The sequence below is a fragment of the Vanellus vanellus genome (genome assembly GCF_965231255.1).
Source record: "Vanellus vanellus genome assembly, chromosome: 15".
NCBI lineage: Eukaryota > Metazoa > Chordata > Aves > Charadriiformes > Charadriidae > Vanellus > Vanellus vanellus.
This window is the reverse complement of record NC_138920.1, coordinates 9354819-9374924: the sequence shown is the minus strand read 5'-3', so window position 1 is coordinate 9374924 and position 20106 is coordinate 9354819. Positions and strand designations below refer to the sequence as shown.

The 20106-nt window shown below is 57.2% G+C and overlaps 1 protein-coding gene across 1 annotated transcript in view; it reads left to right on the top strand.

Moving 5' to 3' along the window:
* Window positions 1-853: 853 nt before the first annotated feature.
* Window positions 854-20106, top strand: part of B4GALT5 (beta-1,4-galactosyltransferase 5) — a gene marked incomplete at its 5' end in the record, with an annotated part of 36824 nt that continues 17571 nt past the window's right edge. Inside the window, one exon of the mRNA XM_082491242.1 lies at window positions 854-980. Coding sequence (XP_082347368.1) covers window positions 854-980 — 127 coding nt within the window. The remainder of the gene's footprint in view (window positions 981-20106) is intronic.

The window sequence follows — 20106 nt, the reverse complement described above, 5'->3', positions numbered from 1 at the left end:
ACAGCTGGGTGCCCTGAACCATTTCTGGGTGTCTTGGGGCCATTGCAGGGTGCCCCAGGGCCATTGCTGGGTGTCTCAGGACCCTTGGCAGGTGTTCCAGGACCATGGCCGGCTGTCCTCAGGCCACTGCTATGTGTACTGTAGCCAAGGCTGGGTGTCCTGGGGCCATGGTTGAGCGTCACAAGGCCTTTGCTGGGTGCCCCAGGTCCGTGGCCAGGTGTCCCAGGGCCATTGCCCGGTATCCCAGGCCCATTGGTGGTGCCCTAGGTCCACGGCTGGGTGTCTTGGGGTCACTGCAGGGTGTCCCGGGGCCACTGCCTGGTGTCCCAGGCCCATCAGTGGTGCCCTAGGTCTATGGCTGGGCGTCCTGGTGTCACTGTCCGATGTCCCAGGCCCATTGGTGGCACCCCAGCTACATGGCTGGGTGTCCCGGGGTCACTGCCCGGTGTCCCAGGCCCATCAGTGGTGCCCTAGGTCCATGGCTGGTTGTCCCGGGGCCACTGCCCGGTGTCCCAGGCCCATCGGTGGCGCCCCAGCTGCACTGCCGTGTGCCCCAGGACCACCAGCAGTACCGCAGTGCCGCAGCCGGTACGCAGCCCAGGACCCCCGGGTGCTGCAGCGGCGGCGGCGGCGGGAGTTTGCAGCCGGTCCCCGCGTGGCCCCGCCCCGCCCGCCCCGCGCCTCGCGCCCCGCCCCGCCCCGCCCCGCCCCGGCTCATTCATGCGGCGGCGCTGGGCGCGGGCGGCGGCTCGGAGCGGCCCCGGCGCGGCGCCTTCCGCCGGGCCTCGGCGCATGTGAGCGGTCGGCGGCGGCGGTGCGGCGGCAGCGGCAGCAGGGCGGCGGCGGATCGGCCATGCGGTGGCCCCGCGGCCCCCGCGGCGCCTGGCGGCTGCTGCCCCGGCGCTCGCTGCTGGCCGCGCTCTTCCTTTTCTCGCTCTCCTCCTCCTTCCTCTACTTCGTCTATGTGGCGCCGGGCATCGGTAAGCGGCGGGCCCGGGGGTGCGGGGCGGGGGCACGGCCGTCTCTCGCTGGAAACGCTGAGTAATCCGCGCCCGGCCGGCCCGGGGGCCGCGGTATCCCCGGCGGCCGCTGCCCGGAGAGGGGCGGCCCGGGCCCGGCGCTGCCCCGGGGCTCGGCGCTCGGGCAGCGCGTCTCCGCCTCCCGCCGGCGCTGGGGAGAGCCCGCAGCCGGGGGGGGGGGGGTTCCCCGTGTGTGTGCGCCTGGTGCCCACTCGTGCCCCTCGGGGCGGGAACACGCGGGGGTGCCGGTCCCCGCGGCGCGGAGGGGCGGCGGGAGGTGTCGGCCGCGCTCCCCGCGGGGTTCCCCGGGCTGGCGGGGCCGAGCGGTGCCGCTGCCAGGGGCGAGCAGGGGGGCAGCGAGTCTGCCTCCTGCCTGCTGCCCGCCTGCCTCCTGCCTGCCGGGGAGTTTGTTTTGAAGAAGTGTTGTCCAAGTGTTTGTGGTCTAAACTCGCTCTCTGGCGGAAATCCTACTCTTTTGGTCAAGTGGGATGATGAGGAGTGTGTATTTTAGAAGGAGAGCGTGCTCGTGCCTATCTAAATTTTCATAATGTGCTTCACAAATGGGGGGCTGGAGTAGCCGTGTGCCAAAATGGCTAGCACCTCTTGCCGGGGGAGCTGTGTGCCCATCTCCCGGGATGTACGGGGCAGCTCTTGCCTCGGAAGGCAGCTGTTGCCGTTGTGCAGTGTAGCTCGTTTTTGTGAGGAGCCAAGGCTCGTGGTTTGGCCTTCAACCGAACTTTGATAACAATTAATTTTTATTTAAAAAGACCCTTTTGAAAGAAATCTTGCCAATGGGAGTTTCTCCTTGAAATGTCATTGGTATTGCTCATGCCATCCCTAGCTTGGACATCCCAGGGAGACCTATGCATGCTTTTCAAGGTGAACTGTGTGGGTTTTTATTGACAGATGATGTCCCATGGCTGGTGCTGGGATTTGGGAGCCTTCTGTGGGGCTAAGTGGGGGTTGGCTGGTGTGTGAAGCTCAGCTCGTGGGGGTTTGTGTCCTGGGCACAGCCTGAGTGAGGGCATGTGTTCTGGGCCTCCCCACCACACTCCTCCCTAGCTTGGTGGCCCAGGGCTTTGCTGTCCTGGCTAGTGTCCTGCAGGCTGGCCTCAGAGCTGTTGAGCCATTGTCTTGCATCTGTTGGAGGACAATTTCACGCAGGTGCTAACGGGTGGTGCAGCCGCCGCCTGCTCCCTCTATAAACACAGCCTGGCTGGTCCTGTTCACGTGCTGCTGTGGGGCCGGCAGTTGTTCTCTCAGATGCATTCTGCAGCCCATTGCGGGACAGGCGCATGGGGTGTCATCTCCAAGAGCCACAGTGTGGCTGTGGATGGGCTTCCCTGGGCCTGAAGGGAACAGCTGTACAGTTTCACGAGGAAACTTAAAAGGATGGTTTTGTTCCTTTTTTAGAGTGGTCTAATTCATTTTGAGCCAGTTCTGCATGGCCGCCAGTTCTGCATGGCCACCAGTTCTAGAGGTGCTGGAGGTGCTGTAGGTTATAAAATGCTGTTTGAAACCAGCTCTCTGCCCAGAGGCCTTTCCCTACGTGGACTTTGGATAACGCAGTCAGGTCCCACCCTATGTTCCTGCTATCTGCGATGCTGGAAGGAGAGGCAGAGAGGTGAAGGTGGTCCCTGTCCCCACCCGCCCGTGGATGTCAGTGATGTTCTGAGTCATCTCCCCATCAGATGACAGAAGATCTGCTTCCTTTTTTTTTTTTTTTTTTCTCTCCTTCTTTCAGCCAAAAATGTTCCGTTGTGAAAACCCAGCCCAGTATTCCTGGGGCGGCTGGGCTCATCCTCCCGGCGCTTGGAGGCAGCTTGTTTTCAGGCCAGAGTGGTAAGGAGAATCTTGGAAGAAAAATGAGTGAGACAGGACACGGGCAGAGCTGGGGATTTTAATAAATCGACCGCATGGCATGTGATGGAGAGATGCCATCAGCGGGGTGTTCAGGGGCCTTTGGCCTGCCCGCTGCCACCTTCTGCCGTGGGGTCTGGCTGGGCTGGCTTTGTCCAGCTGCTGGAGGGCCTGAAGAAGCCTCTGCCCTAAAACTGTCCCTTGCAGGATGCGTTGGGGAAGCGGCTGAAGAAGGACTTGCAGCCCATCAGCTAAACCATGAGTGGAGTGATTAATCCATTCCTTGATTGCACCTTAATTAAAAAAAAAATCCAAATAAATGGGACCTGAAGCTGTGAGCAAGCTTGAACCAGCTGGAGACTGGGTCTGGAAGGGCTTTCGTCTGCTGGGTGCCGCAGGATGCTGGGAAGGAGCTCCCCCAGCAAACCTCTGCTCGTGGGGGTCAGTGGCCCGCGGCACCAGGGCTGGAGCCGCCTGTCCTGCCTGGGCAGCGTCAGCCCCGCTGGGTTGGGAACGGCCCCGCGGTGGGATGGCAGCGAGGATCCAAGCATCCCTGTGGCAGGGTGTGCTGTCACCATGGTGGAGGGCAGAGCTGGGCCGAGCTTGTCCCCGAGCCCCTGCTTTGAGGGGTGAAAAAAAACTCATTGGCGTTGCTGAGGCTTGTTGTGTTCGAGCAGTTGTGCGCCAGTGCCAGGAGAAAACTGGGACAGTTGCACTTCTGGGTGCTGTCTCAGCGCATTGGCGTGGAGCTGGCACGCTTGCCGGCTCCCTTGCTGGCTGGAAAAGCTGGAAAACTGCTCCTGGTGCCCTTTGGGGACAGGGAAGGGGAGCCTAGTTTGGGCTCTGGGTTGCCTACCCCGGCGCTGGCCTGTCGCCCAGCCGGCTGTTGTGTTTGGCTCCTTGCAAACCAGGTAACGCCAGCGTGCCCTCGGTCTGCGCAGACGGAAATGCAGAAGAAATTCATGTTTACTGTCAGCAAATCGCCTCGCTTGGTACCTACAGGGAGCCCAGAGCTTATGGGGCTCGTGTTTGGGCTGTGCCCTGGTTTATGTGATGCCTGGGGTAGCTCCTCGCTTCTGTCCTTCACCGAGGTTTCCTCCTACGGAACTGAAGTTTTCTTGTGGCCTCGAGTTTGTGCACAGTGATCCAATGTAAACAGCCAGTGCCGCCTCCTTCCCAGCGCTCGCATCCAGTACCCGCCTGTCTTCCCCACGCGCCACCCGCACGATTCGCGTCCCCGGGCTCCCAAAGCCACCTTGCAAAGTAAATTGCCGGAGACCCGGCTGATGGCACAAACGCAGCAGGCTCCCCTTTTATGCGATGCTGTTCCCCGGCGCCCGCTCGCTTTTGTCCCTGCCGTGGCTGGGGTGATTATGTGGGTCTGTCTCATCGTGGCCATTGTGCGCTGGATGAGGCAACCGATTGTTCTGCTCCGCGGTGAGCTGGGGCCGAGGCACGGCGGGGCTGGTGGAGATGCAGCGGCTGGAGGCTCCAGGAGATGCTCTCCTATGTGCCCGGGTCCCCTCTGCCCGCCGGGGAAGCCCTGCGAGGCAGCAGGTACGAGGCGATGCTTGTACGGGTGGGGAGGGCGCTTCTGCTCGCTGCCTCGCTCGGAGGCCTTGCGAGCGAGGGTAAAAAGGGCTGCGAGGCAAACTCTGCTTTAATTATGTGCAATCGCACTGGCCTCGTCTTTAGAATAAGCAGAGCTTGGCATGGGGTGAACCGTTTTGTCCTGCTCTGGAATCCAGTGCCCCTCGGCAGCTATTTTTGCAAGGCTCGGTCCCGGCGCTGAGGCTCTCACCCTCCTGGGACAACTGCCCTGTGTGCCTCTCGCTTCTCCAGAAACGGGCTTGCCAGAGTTACTCTGTCCGTGCCCAGGCCCCGTGTTGGAGCAAGGGTCCTCCAAGGAGCTACAGTCCCCGAAAACGTCATGTCTTGCTGGTTTTGTGCTCTTTTAACAGGGCCTGGGAAACGAAGGGAATTCCTTCCTGCAGCTGAAAGCAGTAATACTTCTCCAAGCTGCTTGCGCTGCGAGCTGCCGTTTCATCTTGATAACTCGCTGCAACAGTAGGAATGTCTCAGACCTTGGACTTGGTCCTCGTGGAGAGGGTGGTTGCTGCGTGGCTGGAGGAGGGAGGCGAGGGGCCTGCCCTGGCCGCTCCTGGCTTGTCCCCCGCTGTCTCTCCAGATGTTGGAGACTTTTTATTCTGTTTTGGGTGTTGTGATTTTTTTTTGGTTTTGTTTTTTTTTTTAAACTTAGGTTTGCATAGGAGTCTATCTTGGTTGAATCTGGTGTAGGAAAATAATGCAGAGAATTTAAATTATTGGGTGAAAGAGTGTTACCTTTGTGAGAGAGCTGTAATTCTCTCTGGCTTTACTTCCTCAAAACTTATCAAGAACTGCTGCCGACCGGTCGTACAGGGCACGAAGCGGCAGCGTTAGCCCAGAATTACGCTTATGGTGCAAGAACTTGATTTTGATAGGCAGCAGCGCTTTGAAACGTTATACCTTCACACTGCATTTCGGTGGTCAGCAGAACAGCGCTGTGGAGACCACCAGCTTCCCTTGTACAGCTGGTTTGCTGCCTTGGTCCCTTGCAGGGCTATTGTATGGCTGAACGTGGCTGATCCCGCTGCGTTATTTAATGCGTCGGCCTGGCAAATCTTGGCGCAGAGGAGTTCCAGGGTGAAAACGGCGAAAGATTTTCTGCTGCCGGCTTGCCCCGGACTGAGGGGACTGTGGTACTGTGGGAAGTGGTTGAGTTGCCCTTGGTGGTGAGGAGCAAAGTGGTGGCTGTGGCCCTGTGAAGGGGGATGGCACTGTGGGGACACAGAGCCGGAGTGGGGAGGTGGCGTGGGGGAGCGGGGAGCTGCTGCTTTTGCCTTCTTGCGCGCTTCTCGTGAGGGTGTCAGCAGGAGGAGCCTGGATGGTGGAGAGAAAGGCAGGAGGGTGATGGCAGTGCAGAGTCCCGAGCGAGGGGCGGGGGACGCCGGCCGTGGCAGGGTGCTGGTACCCAGCCCACCTGAGAAGCACAGCGGTGTGCCGCGGTGGCATCGGCTCGGCCAGGCAGAGGCTGAGTGCAGGTGCCCTTTCGGGTTTGCCGGCGGCTTGCTGGGTGGCTGGGCACTGCCTGAGCCGGGACAGAAGGTGAAGATGTAACTTGGAATAACAAAATGAGGGTTGTGCTGTTGTGGCCCTGGCTTTCATCTCCTGGGTCTTCCCTCTGCGGCGTAAGGCAGTGCGGTATCTTACTGTGAAACACCGGCAGCGCTGCGCTCCTTCACCCTCCTCTCCCCGACGCATCTGCCAAGCAGCATTTCGCAACCGAAGGAAAGAACAGCCCAATTCCTCAGCGCATCCCACGGAGGCTTTTGCAGTCATCGGATCCGACAGTGACTGGGGTTAGTAAATCCTCGAGTGCTCCTTGGTACAAGAACTTGAGCTCAGGATCTCCTGTGCTACGTGTGGAAGGAGGCCGGTGGCGGCTGTGGGAAATAGCTCCTTCGGTAGCACTGCTTTGTTCCAGCACTGAGTCTCCCGCAAGGCACATGCGGGCAGGAGAGCGGCTCCTGTGCCAATGCACCCAAGGTGCTGGTGGTGCAGAGTGTTGGTTGGAGACCACCTTCTGGTCAAGGCTAACGAATTACAAGGTTTCTCTGAGGGCAGGAGAATGACTAGGTTTTCTTTGCCTGTAAGCACCCGTGTTGTCTGTCAAGCATGTCTGGTTTGGGTTACTTTGCTGGTGGCTCTCTGGGTGTTGCAACTGCAGAGAGTATGTGAAGAGTTCACGTTTCATCTGCCTGTCTCTGGAAGGCCTGGCTGGTGGAAGCTGATCAGCAGTCACAAAAGCTTCCATGTACCAGTTCATTCCTGCAAATTAAATGCTTCAAAACGTCAATGATATGCAGCGGACCAAACCTTAAATCAAAACCATCAGCGCCGTCAGCCCGGATGTCCAGGAGACCTGATCTCCATGGGATTGGGAAGCTGTGGAAGGCCAGGGCTTCAGCAGGCGCTCGGTCACTTCAGGTGGCTCTGGTGGAGATAAGGGCTCTGACACTGCTGCTTTGTTTCCTGAGCTGATCGTCTGCCTCTTTTCCAGGTGGACTCATTAATTGCATTAACTCAGACAGCATCTGCTCTGCAGGGTACGATGGACACCCCGGGGACCACTGCAGGGAATGGAGATGAGCAATGTGGGGAGCTGTATGTTTGCATTTGTTCCTATTTGAATGCTGTTACTATTGGTGGATTTTAATATCCAGGCAGTGCATGGAGTCTTTAAATGCTTAATTTTATTGAAACTTTTGGGGATGCTCTCAAGGGTGGCACTGGCGACCCTCAAGCGGTGGTGCTGGTTGGGGCTGATGTGCTGGCGGCTGCGGAGCCCTCTGCTCTCCCCACGGCAGCGCCAGGGGAGGAATACTCTGGCAGAGAAACTGACGCACAGCTATACAGAGGGAGAAAGTCTTTCCCTCAACAGCTTTATTTTTGAAGCATCATTGTCACAATAAAATGTGTGTTTACTTTGACGAAACCTTTGCTGGGTTATTTTAGTGAAGTTTATTTTTATAGTGGCTTTTCTTTCTCCTTTGCATTTGGACTGTTGTTCTGGCTGGGGTTTTGTCTAACACCGGTGCGTTAGGATGGCTAACGTGTGTTTGAAGGTTTTCTGGCACCTGCTGGAAATACTGTGGGTATTAGTCCTGTTTTGGGAGATGGAGCAGAAAATGCATAGTGGACTGTGCTGCTGAAATGCAAAAAAAAAACCCCAACCCTCCAAACCGGAACCTTTTGAGAGATGTTTGTGGGTGTGTCTTTTTGGAAAACATGAAATTGAGTACATGAGAAATGCCAGGGCTTTTAGTGCTACCCTGGAGCTGCTATTATTTTGAAAGGAAAGGTGGACCGAAAAGCTGAGGAGTGATGTCCGTGCCCGACAGGAAAACCGCTCTGGGTAATGGCCATCCTCATCTGCTACTTGGAAGGGTCCCGGGGTGGCGGAGGGACAGCACATGTAACCCCCGTCCTGGTGGGATGTGTCCTCGTGGGCATAGCTATGGTGTGGAGGATGATGGGCAGGGCGGTGGTGCCCTTCTTCCATACAAAAGGAATTTTCTGGGGCTCGCTGGTCTTGCTCAAACCTAGAGTGAAGGAGCGGGCAGTTGTGCCTGGGGGGTGGGCAGGTCTGGGAGATCCTGTGTGCTCTGTTGTGATTGTGGGTATTTTGTGTAAAGCTTTAGTGCACCTTATTTGATGCTTTGTTTTTTCAAGGCATGGACATACTGTTTCAGGGGTGCAAGAAGCTCGATTTGAGCTCCCACCTCACTCCCGGCTGCACGGGGAAGGCAAGCCGGGTTTAGCGTTTGCTTGGACCGGGCTTTAGCTGAAAGCGTGTGGCTGTGTTGTGTGACTTCCTAAAGCTCATTTTTCTAGGTTTTTGGTTTTGAGGTGTGAAACCAATGGGCTCTTCCCTTGGCAAGCCTGCAGTTGCGTGTGGTGTCCCCAGGCTGGCACAAACCCCTCCAGAGACCTAGCCCCACGCGTGGGTCTCGTCCCAGTACCCCTCTGAAGATGCTGTCGGGGTGCTGGCCAGCCCCCCATGCAGCGGGGATGCGGGGGTCCCCGGCCAGGACCCCTGTCCCCGTCCCCTCAGCTCTTGCAGCAGGGGAGGGGATGCCTCCAGGGGTCTTGGGTTCAAATAGCATCGTGTTTTTTTTTTTTTTTTTTTCTCTCCAGGTTGTGCCTCAGTTTCCCTGTTCTGTAGGAGTTTGCTGCCTTAGAGAAGGGCTGTTTTCCCGCGCCGTCTGTGCGGTGCTTGCCGGGGCTGCGGGCTCTTGGCTTGCTGCAGGGAGACAGTGCCCCCAATGCTGTTCCCTCCCTGTGCCGTTCGAAAAGGTAAAAATTGACAAATATTTCTGTGTGGAGGATGCCACCGCACATGTAATGAAAGAAAGCAAATACAGGCAAAAAAAACCCCAAACCGTTGCGCAGCTGCGGGTTGGACTATGGTATAAGCAAGCTTCAGCCAGTGTGTGTTTGCCTATCTGGGGAATTTTATGGCAAAATAATTGATTGGTTTTACTTGAATGCTATCGCCATACGAACGATCAAAGGAACCTCTTGAACCCTGGCACTACCTTAGCCACCGCCTTTGCTTTGGAGAGGCTGGGGACCAAGCTGCGCTGAAGCTTTAAATATGCTGCTGGGCTGCCAGAAGGCTCCTGCGCAGGGGTGGGAGGGTTACCCTGCGACAGGGAGGACGGGCTGGCGGAGGCCGGTGTGATGCCCGCCACAGGGGAGCACAGACTCCTTGTCTACGGTGTCTCCCCGCGGCAGCAGGTTGGGAGAGGCTGTGTCTCGAGCAAGGATTTCGGATGGAGAGCGGTGAAGATGGCTACGTGAATGCTGATGTTTAAGTGCCTCTGAACAAAACGTACAAAGCATACAGAATAAAAGAGGAAAGCAAACACTGCAGTGCACCAGGTAGTCAAGTACTAACTGATGTATTTTTATTTTTATTTTTTTTTTTTCCCCTCACCTACCTGGCAGGAGAAGCAGTGTTTCGGTGCCATTCCTGCCTCACGTGCCCTCTGCGTCAGTGGGCGCGCTGGCGGGAGGCTGCCGGCGCGGGAGCCCTGGGCACGGTGTGCAATGGCTGCTCTTCCCAAAATACCCGGGAGCGCGGCCGGGGCAGGGCTGGGGGGCTGCGACTCGGCAAGAGGCGCACGGGCGGTGTGTAAATAAACCGGCTCCAATGGCTGTATTCCATGGCAGGAAAGCCCAGAGCTGTCGTGGCTTGAAACCAGCCTGGGCCGTGCCCAAGGCGTGCGGTGCCGTCTGCGCTGGGGCTGCAGCAACCTGCTCCGAGGGGGAAAACGGCGGATATTATGTTCCTATTGGCAAACGCGGGGTTCCCTTGCAGCCGGGGACCCCGTGGAGGGGCGCGGGGTGGCCCCCGGCCGCAGCAGCCCCGCGAGCGCAGCTGGCTCCCGTGGGAGCGCGAAATGCTTCCGCACATGCAGCTCGCTCCTATTCTGCAGTCATTTTTATTTTTTTTTTTTTCCCCCCCTCAGTGTTTTTCCAACTCATGTCTTGCTGCCAGAGCCCATATTAATAATGCATGACTTTTTTTTTTTTTTTTTTGTAATGGTGCTTCCTTCCCGGCGTCCCTTTCAGCTGCTGAGTCAGAGAAGATTGTTATAGCAGCAACCTCTGAAGCAGTGAAATGCCCCTGCAATGCTCAACTGCTGTCATTTATCATCCCGGCTCCTCTGCGAGCAGCCCTCTCCCTTGCCCGGCTCCGGGTGAGGATACCAATGCCAAAAGGCCGATTCCTGCTACGCCAGCTGGCGACTGGCGAGATCTGCGCTGCTGAGCCTTCCTGGCTAGCGTTCCATTAAAGCAGACGTTGCCTCTGTGGGCTGCATTTTCTTGGTTTTGAAATCCCGTGAAGCTTTTTTTTTTTTTTTCCTGACCTGCCTGAGACTTTGGGATTGTGCCCAAGAACTTCTCTTTCCTCCTCCTTACTAATTCTTAAATCAATTTTTTTTCCTCCTCCCTGCACTCCCCCCCCCCCCCCCCCCCCCCCGAGATCTGTGCTGGGTCTTTTTAAGGTAATTGAGATGACAGAAGCCACATAAGGTGTTAACATGGTGAAATTAACTCACAGTCCTTCCAGCGGCTGTTGAAAGGTGCCTTGCTGCTGTGGGAAGCTTCGGAGCTGCTAATGCAGCACGGAGCAGGGATTTGCAGGGCTCCTGCCTCCTGGTCGGGATTAGCCCCCGGGGGGGTCACCTCCCCACAGAGCCGGTCCCCTCCTGCTGGGTCCGAAACCTGCAGGGTAATAGGGAGCAAGAGCGCTTTTCAGGGAATTTGTCTTCTAATGTCTCAACTAATAAATACGCTGTAATCTCGGGCGCAGATCTCTCCTGTCCCACATCCTAGCGTGATTTTCTGTTTGGTCGGAGGCAGCTGCAGAGGGAATCACTGGTGGGGAGCGGGGTCATGCAGCCCTGGGCAGGCGAAGAGCATCCTCATAGTCTTCCCCTGCTTGGTGTTCCGCTGCTGTGCACTTTGAAAGACATGCCTGTAAATTTATACGGTTACCCCAGAGCCAAGCAGGAAGGGAGCGGGGCTCACCTGGGGAAGGAGGGTTTTGGTTTTGTTTTTTTTTTTTTTTTTTTTTTTGCCAGACTTCCCAAACTGTCTCGTTCCCCTGTGTCCTGCTGTTGGGAATGGCACCAGCACGTGTGTACCTGTGCTGGGAAGTGCGGAGAGGCAGCCTGGGACCCGGGAGGGATGCGGCGCTGCTTCTCCTTGTCATAGCTGACCAGAGCGATGCTGCCCTTGGGGGGGGGAGGGGTACGTGAGGTGAACCCTGGCTGCTCACCTCCATCTCACCCAGAGCCAGGCAGTGGGGACAGTCACCCGTGGCGTGGCGTCCTTCCCGCTCGGCACCCGGACCTTTCTGGTAAGGCTCTGCAATGCTGTGCTACTGATTCATTCCTCCCGAGGAAAGGGAAGCGTGACCGATACGGTGTGAAATTTCCCCAAAGCTGCAGCGCATCCTCTTTCCGCGCTGCAGCCTGGCTCCCTCCCTCGGCCTCGGGGACTTCTCTCGCCGTGAATGTTTGTCTGAGCGCTTTGCTGGCTGTGGGGTGCCCACCGCCCCGGCCGCAGGGCGAGCGCGGGGACACCCTCCCCGTGCCCCCCAACAGGGAGAGGGGGCAAGCTCCTCCCATGGGTTGCTTTTGCCGGTTACAGGGGGAAGCTCTGCAGAAGGATCCCATGAACTTCTGTGCCTTGAATCCCTGTGGGCTCGCTGGAGCGGCGGTGGCAAGCGGTGTGCCACCTCGCTGCCGTCACCAGCTGCCCCAGTGCTTCTGCCCGCCTGGGATGTGTCCCCGAGGGGCTCCTTCGCGCGGCAGGCAGCCCCCCTCGCCTGGCAGCGTAAACGCAACGCCACCCACAACTAGTGAGACGAGCAGCTTGCTCCTCTGCTAACAAGATTTAGGTGGATTATGCTATGTATTTAATCAAGGGCTAAGCTTATTGCCTTATTTGAAATGGATCAAAAGCCCTTGAAAATGCCGGCCTGGAGACCGGCTATCGAGCGAGGATGTTACTCGGGCACGTTTCTGTGCGGTGAGGTTGGCTTTTGAAGAAGGCGGGTGGTTCGGCAGGCGGATTTCAGGCGGCAGCAGTGGCCAAACACAAAACCAGATGGGAAAAGTCTGAAGCGATGAGGAGGTAGGAACGCGCGAGTGTTGTTAGTCATTGAGCATCCCGGAGGATTTGGCGGGGGGGGGGGGAAGGCTTCCTTTTCTAGCTTTCAGTTTGCAGCCACGTTTCCAGATCCATAAAGCGCCGTGCTGGCAGGTAAGGGAGATGCTCTGGCATTTGAAAGTCAGGCTTTCACCTTCTAGAAAAGCAGCTGTGACTTTTTCTTGGTGTGTGAGCTGGTGTGGCCCCGCAGCAGGGACCAGACTCTCCAGCGCTTCCACAGGGAGCCCCACACCCCCCTGCAGTGACCGCCAGCAGCGTTGGAACCAGCAGGGGTCTCGTCTCTTCTTGTTCCCGTGGCAGTGTGACCCTGGGACCCCGCGGGACTTTGGCTGTGGCCGTGGAGGAGCTGGTGCTGGTCGCAGAGGAATACGGCGGATGATGCTCTGTGCTCTGACCTTTGCTGCGCCGGAGGCGTGATGTGCAGTGGGAGCCCATGTCTTGCAGCAGGAGCAGCTCTCTCCTGTTCCCGGGGTACAGGCTGCTGGCCACAGGGCTCAGCTTGCCATGGGCAGCTCATCCCGTGGGGGGTGAGGAGGTGCCTGGCCCCTGCCCGCAGCCCGGCGGTGCTGGAGGGGACCCGGTGGTAGAGGCGACGGCAGATGTGCCGTGCAGGCTAGCGTTCTGCGTGCGTGCCGAGGCGGGCAGAAGGAAGTGTGGCTATCGGCAGATATCGAGGCAGGTTTAAAAATTACTTTCCGGTGAAGAGCTGTTGTGCTTGCCGGGGTTTGCCTGGAGCGGTAGGCCACGGGCGGCCGAGGTGCACGGTGCTCTCTCTCTCGCAAGGTTGGGGTTTTTGTGCTGCGAGAGGTGTGTTGGTGCTCTCCCCGTGGCTGCGGTCCACACGCTGCCAGTGCGCCCCGCACGGCTTCACCTGCGTGCGGTGAGCGGTCCCACCCTCGCTGAGCGAGCTGTTGAAAATATGCCAGTTATTCAAATCGCCTTTCCTGTTTCTTAAAAAGAGAGGTTTATTCCAGTAACCGCCTTCTGTCTCGCTGACGTTCAACATAAGGAGGGCAGCCGCAGCTCGCGGCTCTCCCGCTCTGCGAACGTGACTGTCGGCACTGCCTGCAGAACAGAAAACACCCCGGTCGAAGTGCCTGTCTAGAGGAATCCGTGCTGGGGGACGGATACCGGTGACTTCTGCTCTGTGGTGAACCAACCTGTGCAGATCTCGCGCAGCAGCAGGTTCCGGTGCTCCCTGCAGCGTCACTGCTCCTTCCCCTTTGCAAAGCCCCAGCGCTGCTTGAAGCAAACTTCTCTCCCCTCCGATTCTCGGATCTTGCCATGGCTTTTCTTTGCTGTGTGCTGCGGTGGGAATAACCCCAGGGTAAATATAGGGAGAGAAATTCGGTCGTGGCCCCCCTGTGCTGCAGGTGTGGGGGTCCCTCGCCCCGGCTGCCCCGTCTCTCCTGGACCTGTCCGAGCTTCTTGTGCGACAGCCAGGTGCAAAGCGGTCCTTTGTTTAATTTATTGCTAATCGGACCTGCAAATGAGGCTTTGCCTCAGTTCTCCTCCAGCCCAAGCCCGTTGTGCATCCTCCTGCCCTAACTTGCAGTTGGAATTGCAGGAAAGGATTGGTCAAGCATCCTTTTGTGTTTCGGAGGCCTCGGCAGCCTTGCTAGCCTGCAGTCGTCCCGGCAGCGCCAGCCCTCTGCTGTCCTGGGTTGTACCGAATGGTCTCGCAGCCTCCAGGCTGCCGCAGCGGGCTGTCTGCTGGTTCCCGGCCCTGTTAAGCAGCTCCGGGGGTGCGTGTTCCGCGCATCGGGTTGGCGACGGCCATAGGGCAAGAGATGGAGGGCGCTGTGCTGGGGGGGCTGCCCAGCTTCGGGGTGCTCTGGGTTAACCCTGCTTTCACCTAATTAAAAAAGAAAAAAAAGCCAGTCAACATAGCGATTGTCTCGTTTGCTGCTGCCCGGCAGAAAGCTGATAGCCCAGTGGGTGCTGACACCAGCCCTCTCCCCCGGCCGCCGTCCCCTGCCCTGCCTCGGGCTGCTGCCGCTGCGCCCCTGCGCCGTGTGAGGGCACAGCTCCTTCCTGGTTGTGGTCATTTGCATTCCATGGGTGCCAAAACCCAGCGGGTGGAAGTTCCCACGTGAGGCTTGTTTCCTTCCGCGGTGGGTCAAACACCACCACCACCACCACCCCCAAATTGCAGCATCCTGAAGAGCATCGTGGCATTTGTAGGGCTGTGTCTGCGAAGCGATGCCAAGGGCTCGGCCGCATGGAGGACGGGGGAGCGGAGGAGGAGGAGGAGGATGGTGTTTAGCTGTAATACCTTGGAGAAGCAGCACGACCTGGGCAAATGGGGTAACGGGAGTGGATAAATTGCTATAATCTGAAATCTCGTTATCCAGTGTGGATGGAAGGGCTGGTGCCTCGGCCGGAGGAGGAGGATGGGCTGCTGCATCGCTGCAGGCTGGTGCCGTGCTCGGTGGGTTGGAGGGGCTGGTGGTGTGGGCAGGGGCTGGGGGATGCCAGCACCCCTCGGCTCCTTCCCCCTGGCCGGGAGGAGTCCTGCCCTGGCTGCCCGCCCCGCTCCTTCCCCGCAGCCCTCCCAAACCTGGGGTGTCTGTGATAGCCAGCTCTGCCTATTTGAAGCGAGGGGATGTTTGCAGAGGGAGAGGAGGAGGTTTTTAAGCCCTGATGAAGCGGCCTTTGCTTCCAGCTGTCCCGTGCGGGGCTCTCCCAGTGCTTGGGCAAGGCGATGCTGTGCTGCCCAGTGCCCACCCTGGCACCGAGACTGCCGGGGAGCTGCTCTGGTGCGTCTTCGTGAGATGCACATTGAGATATGTGGTGTTTTGGTGTGGGTTGGTTTTTTTTTAGGATGCAAAGGAAACATGCCATCCCCAAGACCTCATAGCACGCTCGATGCTCTTGTGAGTTTTAACTTCCCACATAGGGATGTGGGGTTCGGAGGCCGAGGAGACTCTTAAATGGGAGCTGGATGCAAGAGGGGACAGAAATCGGAGGCTGACACTTTTGGGCACTATGTATGGTCATGGGGAGTTGCTTGGGAAGCCCGTGCCGGGATCACCACAGCTTCAGGTGAGCACAGGGGCTTTCCTCTCTGCACCTGAGACCGAAAGCCCAGGGCAGGGAGATGCCACAGGGACCGGCACTGCCTCAGTGCAGGAGATGGCCAACGTTTGCTTTTAGGGGTGGTATTTCTGAGCCGTTCGCACGCTGAGCCTCCCCTTGGGCTTCGGCGTCTTGCGCCGCCTCTGCTCGGGGCTCCGGTCGCGCAGGAGGGTGCCAGCGTGCTGCCGGCCGTCCCGGCGCCCACCCTGGTGCCCACCCTTGTGCTGTGGTGGCAAAGCACCGCGCTGCCCCCCCTGGCTCCCGCGCTGCCCCCCGGCTTGTGCCCGCCCGTGCCCGGGCTGCGGCGGGGGCTGGAGCAGCCCCTGGGCGCTGTGTGCCCGCACCGGCCCCCCGCGGGGGGGCTCCCGGAGCCGCCGTGTCTGAACCCGAACGGTGCCCACCCGTTGGAAATTAATTTCCCTCCTCGTTTGCCATGTGCTGCCCCCGTCCCAAGGGGTTTGTGCAGTGGCGTTGTGGTTTCAGTTGGGACAGAGTTAACTTTTTTACTGTCAGCCGGTGCTGTGGTTTGGATTTGAGATGAGAAACACCTTTAACAGTGCACTGGTGTTTTAGGCAGTGTGTTTAGGCAGACAAGGCCTTTTCCGCTCCTCGTGTCGTTCCGCCAGCGAGTAGGCTGGGGGTGCACGGGAAGTTGGGAGGACATACAGCCAGGACAGCTGACCCCAACTGATCAAAGGACTATTCCACACCATGTGATGTCATACTCAGTGTGTTAAGCTGAGGGAAGAGGAGGTACATTGAGAGCGATGGCGCTTGTCTTCCCAAGTAACGGTTACGTGTGATGGAGCCCTGCTTTCCTGGAGATGGCTGAACACCCGCCTGCCCATGGGAAAGAGTGAATTAGTTCCTTCCCTGCTTTGCTTGTATGTGCAACTTCTGCTTTACCTATTAAACTGTCTTTATCTCAACCCACGAGTTTTTCCTCACTTTGACTCTTCCGATTCTCTCCCCCACCCAAAAAGGGGGGGTGAGTGAGGGGCTGTGTGGTTCTAGCCACTGGCTGGGCATAGACTGTGGCAAGTGGTCCAGCTGGGGCGGTGCGGCCGAGCTGGGCACGGGGACGGACGGGGACACACACATCTCACGTGGGGCTGGGGAGCACTGCCCTCGCGTTCCCGGCATGTTTATCTTTTCCAAGGTAGCTGAATGTCTGACTCATGTTTGCAGAGCTTGACTTCTGGGCACAGGCAGGCTGGAATTGATTAGTTTATTTAATTTTATTTTTTTTTTTCCCCCCTGCCCTGTTGCTCATATCAATGAGCGAGCAGTCAGATCCCTTGGTAAACACATGACTCTCTTTAAGAAGCTTCAGCTGCTGCTGTGTGTGAGGAGCTTAAAGGTTTTTTCTGGGGTGGAGGGAGAGGGGTGTTCGCTGTTGCCCGGTGTGCCTCCATGTGTGCCCGTCCCTCTCCAGGGCTGCGAGAGGGGGTGATATGGGAGGACTTTGGCTTGGAAGTCCCTGAGCAATTGCAGAGCCACCACGCAGACAGGGGCCGGTGACTCGGGGCAGGACAAGGCTGTGACGGCTGTCTCCTGCCCGCGCTGGGACAGGGAGGACATCCTGTGCCCCACGCTGCTGGGAGGCTGTGGGCAGACCAGTGCCCCATCCCCACAGCCCGCTTACGGGCAACCTGTGTCACTGAACGTGCACCGGGTTTTCCCCCTGTTTGTATAAACCCAACAAAACCTGGTGGGGTGGGAATTTGGGAGCCACAAGCTTCCCGTCCCCGGCAGTCAGCAATGTCGCCATTGGCCCATGGTGGATCCTGAACCCTGGTTACCGCTTGGGGCTGCGGACGCTCTTATCCCTTGCTGAGCTCACTCGCTTAATAGCCTTGTTCCTGCTTATCTCGGATTAATATGTAACTTAATGGTAGCGCATTAGGCACTATTCTGTGAGCGTGGTGCTTGTGGCAAAGGGCGGTGTGAATCTGGTTTCTGATGCCAGGGCACTTTATTCCCCCCCTTCCCACGATAAGGTTTAGGGTTTTCTTATGACTGGCGCCAGGGCGGCAGCGCTGTCGGTAAATGTTTGCCGTGGGTGGGCAGGAGGGACGAGCCAGCGGAGGGAGGGAGGGAGAGGAGGGTGATGCTGGGGGGAAGCCATGGGGCACGGCGCTTCCCTGCACGGCTGTCCCCAGAGAGGGGTCTGGTCCCAAAATGCGCAGCAGAGGTCTGTGGTGTGGGGTGATGGAGAGAAGGGTTTTTCTGTTTTTCCCCTATTCAAGGCATCCCAAACAGGCTCCTGTGCCGTTGCTTTTCTGCTGACACTCAGGAAGGCGTCACACGGGCTGTGAGGTGATGTGTTATCTCTTAGTTAAGTGCTAACTAAGTTCATAGAGGGATGACTTATTTCCAATGAAGTCATTCCCTACTCTGATAGTGGAATTGGTTAATTTATTTACAGCAGGTGTATTACCAGTTTGCTTGTCAGGCAGAAGAAAACCGTATCAAAAATGTTAGGTATTCCAAGGCTGCATAGCTCACAACAAAGCCAATAAATGTCTTGGGACATCAGAGTTCTTGCAAACTCCCATAGGTAATGGTCTGTATGCTGGAACTTCAAAGTTGCATCCTCTGTCTGATAGCTTTTCTCATCCTGTAAAAACGCAGCAGCCGTACTCGCTGTTTGCAGTGCAGTCTTTAATTATGGCAGACAAGAACAACTCTGTAATCGTACTGCGGAGGCCAAGCTGCCGTGGGTCTTAATGGCACTGTATGGTGAAAGTACCCTTGGCAGGGAGCTCCGAGCTGCTGCCTTTTAAAATCTGGGACAACAATAATCCCACGTGATTGAAGAATTTCAGCTTGGAGAATTTCTTAGGAGTTGAAAGGGCTGACGGGCTCTCCAGCAGCGGAGCGGGGCTGATGTGCAGCGTGGAGGTGGGGCTGGGGCAGCGCTCCCTCCCTGGCTGCTGGGGCAGCTGCCGTCCCAGTACCTGGCGACGGGTAGGGAAGAAATCGCAACAGGGATGGTGCTGGAGTATTGCTACGGAGGGATCCCTCCTTAGATGCAGTCTCCACAGCGCAAATTGTGCTCGCTGCAAAGCAGCCTTTACGCTTTGAGGGCTGAAGCATTTGCAGGATCCTTTATGTTCACTAGCAGGTGCCCGCGGCGCTATGTGTGCTCCTGCTGGCTCTGGGCTCTTTGGCACCAGCGAGGAGCCAAAATGCCCGATGTCAGGTCAGACGAGAGCCTGCAGCTTCTGGCGGTGGACATTGCCCTGCTGATAGGAGTAGTCACCCTGTGGCACGACGGTTGGGTATTCCAAGGGTAAAACGCCTTAGTACAGGCGGAGGGTTGCGCTCTGCCACCTGCTTTGTGCCTCCCATGGGGTGGTTCGTGGTGACTGTCCCCACCGGTGCGCCCTGCCCTGCCGAGGTTGGGGACACGAAGCAGCCAGTGGCTCGGCCATGGGCAAGGCCACCGCGGGGGTGAAAACCTCTGCCTTGGGTTTTGCCCTTCCTGTGGCAAGAAGCGGGTCCCCCGCGGCGTGTGCATCGCAGGCAAACTAGGCAGGGAGCAGGACTTTCCCTGCATGAGTTTTTTTTTTTTTTTCCAGAGACAAGGAAGATGTAAATAAGAGCTGGACCATGCTTTTAGCCATAAATGGCAGTGGAGGATGTGCTGCGGGTCTCGCCGCATTGAGCGAAGAACGAAATGCTGTCCTGGATGCTGTAACCGCAAATTCTGCGCCTGCATTTAAGCATGACAACTGGGAGGGCGTATTGTTTTATGTGTGTTAACTGGGATGGTCCAGCCTGGTGTAGGAGGCAAGCTACTGACCAGAAACAATCACCTCAGACTCCCCTTTGGAACAGCTCGGTTGCAGCAAACATGAGGCTGCACATGTGACAACCCTTTTTGTTCAGCCACGCTGAACTTGTAAAACATGCTTGAAAAATCAGGTCTTTGTTTTTTTTGGGGAATATCCTAAACAACGGTCCCATTCTCTTTTCTTCCATCAAAGTCAGGGTGTTAAAGCTTCAGACGGTGCAGTTTGTACCATGTGAACTGAGTCAGTAAATCTATGACTCTGTTAAGTTGTTTTTATCTTGACAATTTTATACTCTCAAATAGGTATAGGTATTCTCCTAATTTGGAAGACTAACCAATCGGTGATTTCAAAATCTATTTAAATGTTGTGTGATGCATATAGAAATTTTAAATCCAAATCCAACCTGTCTTCTGTTCTCTGCTGTGGTCTGGCAGTTCTCTAGATTGCTTCAACTGGTGAAGGACAGCCCCGATGAGAACTCCCCATTGACTGCATTTCCTGGGCAGTACCACCCCACGTGTCCCCTTCTTCCTGCAGGTCCCAAGGCTGCTTGATTGATGAGTAGGATGCCCAGGTTGGTGGCGGGGGTTGCCTGCAGTGGAGGATTTCCTTTCTCTCCTGCAGCCGTGCTGATTCCCATGACCTGGGAGATAAGGAGTTGTCCCGAGCATCCCACATCCTTCCCTGCCCTCCTGCTTTAGGGGCAATGCTGGGGACTATCTGCCTGCTCTTCCTCTCACTTGCTTGCCCAAGCATTCGCTGAATTCTTATTCACTTTTTTTTTTTTTTTTTTTTTAACCAAAGCTCTTCCTCTGTTTCCTCACCCTGATCCTATGTGAGCATCGTCCTCAGGCGTCAGGATTCCTGCTGCTTCGAGACGGTGTCCGGCACACAGGAATTTCTACCACTTTGTCTCCTAATGATGCTAAGGAACAAACGCTGAACTGTAAATGTTTGCTGTGGGTAGCCAGCAGCAGCCTGCCAGCGCTGCCAGCCGCAGAGGTTAGCAACCATTTCACTCCGCCTGCTGAAGAGCCTTTTATTGCGCATTTAACTGTGCG